General features: G+C 30.2%; 1 protein-coding gene across 1 annotated transcript; it reads right to left on the bottom strand.

Moving 5' to 3' along the window:
• Nucleotides 1–294: 294 nt before the first annotated feature.
• On the bottom strand, nt 295–1,217 carry LOC127103254 (transcription factor TCP10-like). The gene has a single exon (XM_051040517.1). The coding sequence runs from the start codon at nt 1,215–1,217 to the stop codon at nt 300–302; it is 918 nt and encodes a 305-aa protein (XP_050896474.1). The 3' UTR covers nt 295–299.
• Nucleotides 1,218–3,525: the final 2,308 nt, after the last annotated feature.

Below are 3,525 nucleotides of genomic sequence, written 5' to 3'. Positions count from 1 at the left end.
TTCTCAAGTATGATTCACCATAAACCGACATGCTATATCTTCTGGTTTTCACCACCTATCAAATGAACTTCGTTACTCTCAACATTCACCAAATAGTGAAAAATATAATCCACAAGTTATATATGGTTCAGTGAAACAATTTTTAAGCAAAAAATAATAATTCAAAGGCAACTTTTGAATCACAAAATGCATGAAAGAAATAACTTAATTGCTTGATTTTCTGACTTTTATTCATAAATATCTATAAAAGATAACAACTTTGTGCTGATAAAAAATAAGAATGTTCCAGAAAATCTTGCTCAGTTGTGGTTAGGAGAAACAGACGATGGCTTATTAGAAGAAATTCCATGACCCTCTTCTCCATCTTGAATTGTATCAAGAATGGCGAAACCTGGTAATCTATCAGAAACAAACCTGCTTCCAAAGATTGAAGCTTGATGCTGAACTTTTTGTGATCTTTGATGAACCTCTGAAGCAGAATCCATAGGAATTTCATTCCATGACCGAGCCGAATGCGAAAAGTTCGACTGAAGTCTCTCATTAGGAGTGTAAGCTGAACCTTGTCCTAGAAATGGATTTGAGTTTACCATGAACCCTACTTTCGTAATATAATCATTGGTTGTTTCATTGTTCCAATCCACATGATACTGGTTATCAAAGAGTGTTTGATTATGGTTTTGGTTTTGCCAAGGAATGAAACCATTGTGATCTTGGAAGGAATGAAGAGAGAGTCCAAGGTTTTCAGAAGGGTAGTTCTGAAAATGGATAGATGAAGAAGTAGAAGAGGTAGTTGGAAAGAAAGGTATAGGATTAGGATCGATGAAACCTGAACTAGGGTTTTCTTGATCCTCACTCAATTGACTTAACAGATGAAAACTGTAACCATTTGATGATTCTCCAATAACCATACCAGTAGACACATCAGCTACATTCTGTTCATCCTCTTGTGGCATTAGGGTTTGAGTTTCGCCGATAGGTTGCCACGACGGAAGCTCGGCGAGCTTGCCAATGGAAGGTTTTGCTTTCCTGATGAGCCAATCAACTGCCCTACTTGGTCTGTCATAGCCAAGACGGTCTTGAACATCGTAGAATTCAATGGCTGTGTGTGCCGAGAGACGAACCCTCCGATCGCGGGGTCCTTTCGATGTGTAAACCTTGCTGTGGCGATTTTTCTTACCGGTGGATCGAACTATGTGTCCTCCTTCGGTGTTCCTCATCTTTATTTCTGTTTGTTTTCTATGAAAAGTTGTTTCTGTTTGGTGGGGCTGGATATTTATTGATAATGAATTCAGCACTAGATAACTAGATAAGAGAGTTGAGATCTCTTTTAACTTAATTATGAATTCAGAGAAGGGCCTAACTTGTTTTAGGAAAACAAAATCCTTACTACAAAAGGTTTAAGGCATTGTTTTAATTACTCTGCAATTGCATTAAAGTGTAATTATATATTGTGATTTAAAATTACGTGCAAATCTTTTATAAGAGTTTTTTTTAAATGATTTTTATAGTGTAATATATTTTATTATAAAAAAAATTTATAAAGAAATTTTTTATAAAAATTTAAAATGAAAATTTGATTTAATAATTATTTTTAAAATGTTATTTTAGGTATTTTATTATTTTATCGAATTTATTTTTGAATATCAAAATTTTAAAAAATCACTTAATTTTGAAGTTATTTCAAATAATTTTTCATAAAAAATTGATTTTGACTATACTTTCGTCTTCAATAATAATGTAGGTTTACGTTATAGTATATTAAAATTAGTCTTTTAATTTATAAAAAACAAATTTAGAAAAATTTATAATATTTTGAAAAATATTTTTTTAAAATTCATTTTCAAAAATACAAAGAAAAAATCCATATTTTTAAAGATAAAACAAACTGACCATAAATCATACTACCTCAGTTTTTTATTATAAGTCAGTTTTGGAAAAATATTTTATGGCACAATATAAGTCATTTTATAATATCAATGAATCATTAATGTTATTTTTTTCTATTACACCTTTAAATATTTATTATTCTATCTCTTTTCAATTATATCAATTTGTCTTTCCAATACCATTAATACGTGTGAAAAGTAAAAAACGACTTATAATAAAAAAAAGAGGGAGTATTAGACAATTTCGTCGATATTTATTAAAAATTAAAATTTTACAACTCAAAAATTCTATTTTTTTCTAATATTTTTTAATTTTATATGTCTTGCAACTACAAATACTTTTCAATTAAAATTTACGCTCCAATGACCATAATGCTCGTTGCAGCGATCGTAATTAAATTTAAGTATGAATAGTTAAACTTCACGTTTTAGATAAATATGCAGGGTTATTCTTCCACCCTAGTGAAAATCCAAAACTATTTTTAGAATCTGAAAATCTATTTTCGGACGCATCATGTTCACACACATTCCATCAGTAATTGAGACATACCCTCATTTGTGACAAAATTTGATACGAAAATGCACGCCCATATAAATACCGAAAGTGTATTTCTGGAAGCTGCTGAACCATGATCAAATCCAAAAATAAAATAGATGCAAAAATAGAGATAAATTAACATTCAACAATTGTTATGAAATACATAAAAAACGAAATATTTCATAGATAATAGTTAACATAAATCAAACAATACATTTCATCATCAAGTAGGACGTTTCAACATCTTTAGAATATCTTCAGTTGATTTCACAATCTTCGTATCCAGCTCGATCGAACCTTTTGTTTCGTAACAATGAAATGTACTCCATATAACAGTTAAATCTTCATCTATCTTCAGCTCAAACTCGTTGAACTGTATCTTCCCATCGCTGTCAATAGATGGTGAACGATAATAAAGTTCATAACACTTCGATTATTTTGGTATAAATTCTCTAGTTTTGATTTGAGATTGACAAGACGAGTGATCTTTGAGAACCTAAATTTAAGAAAGGACTTCTCGCCGTTGAAGTAGACAAAAGCAAGATATGCATATTGAGACATTATGTATGTTTTTTGTGTGTTTATGCAAACAAGTTTAGTGACACCATATTTATACAAGTTATAGATCAATATGAACCTTACAAACCCAATCTTGTCTTATGGGATGATTCAAATATGTATTCCTGAATACACCCTATTTTGTTTGGTGAAATTAGGGTGAGTTCAGAAGTACAATTCCAAATAAACCTATGTTAGTATTTTTTTTAAACATTAGGGTGCATCCAAAAATATAATTTCGGATTCACCCTGCACTATTCACACATAACCTGTTTTAGAAACATAACCTGTTATAAAAACAAAAAATGGGGAAATTTTGGGAAATTGAATCATACATTGAAATCTATGAAAATTTATACATTTGACATTGCTAATATTAATTCTTGATTACATACAAAACATATATAACCACCTAAATACATTGAGTTCCGCCTTTGACTTTTGTTATTTAATTCTATTTCAATTTCACTCAACTTGGTGAATTCTTGTATGCTATCCATAAAATGATCCTGCCAAATTTTAGCTTCCTTTGTTTAATGAGCT

Source organism: Lathyrus oleraceus, chromosome 7 (assembly GCF_024323335.1).
Source record: "Lathyrus oleraceus cultivar Zhongwan6 chromosome 7, CAAS_Psat_ZW6_1.0, whole genome shotgun sequence".
Taxonomy (NCBI): domain Eukaryota; kingdom Viridiplantae; phylum Streptophyta; class Magnoliopsida; order Fabales; family Fabaceae; genus Lathyrus; species Lathyrus oleraceus.
This window is presented reverse-complemented; position numbering and strand designations above follow the sequence as displayed.

Bases quoted from the DNA above. Each gene is read 5' to 3' on its own strand.
- LOC127103254 (XM_051040517.1), bottom strand. From the start codon at position 1,217: ATGAGGAACACCGAAGGAGGACACATAGTTCGATCCACCGGTAAGAAA.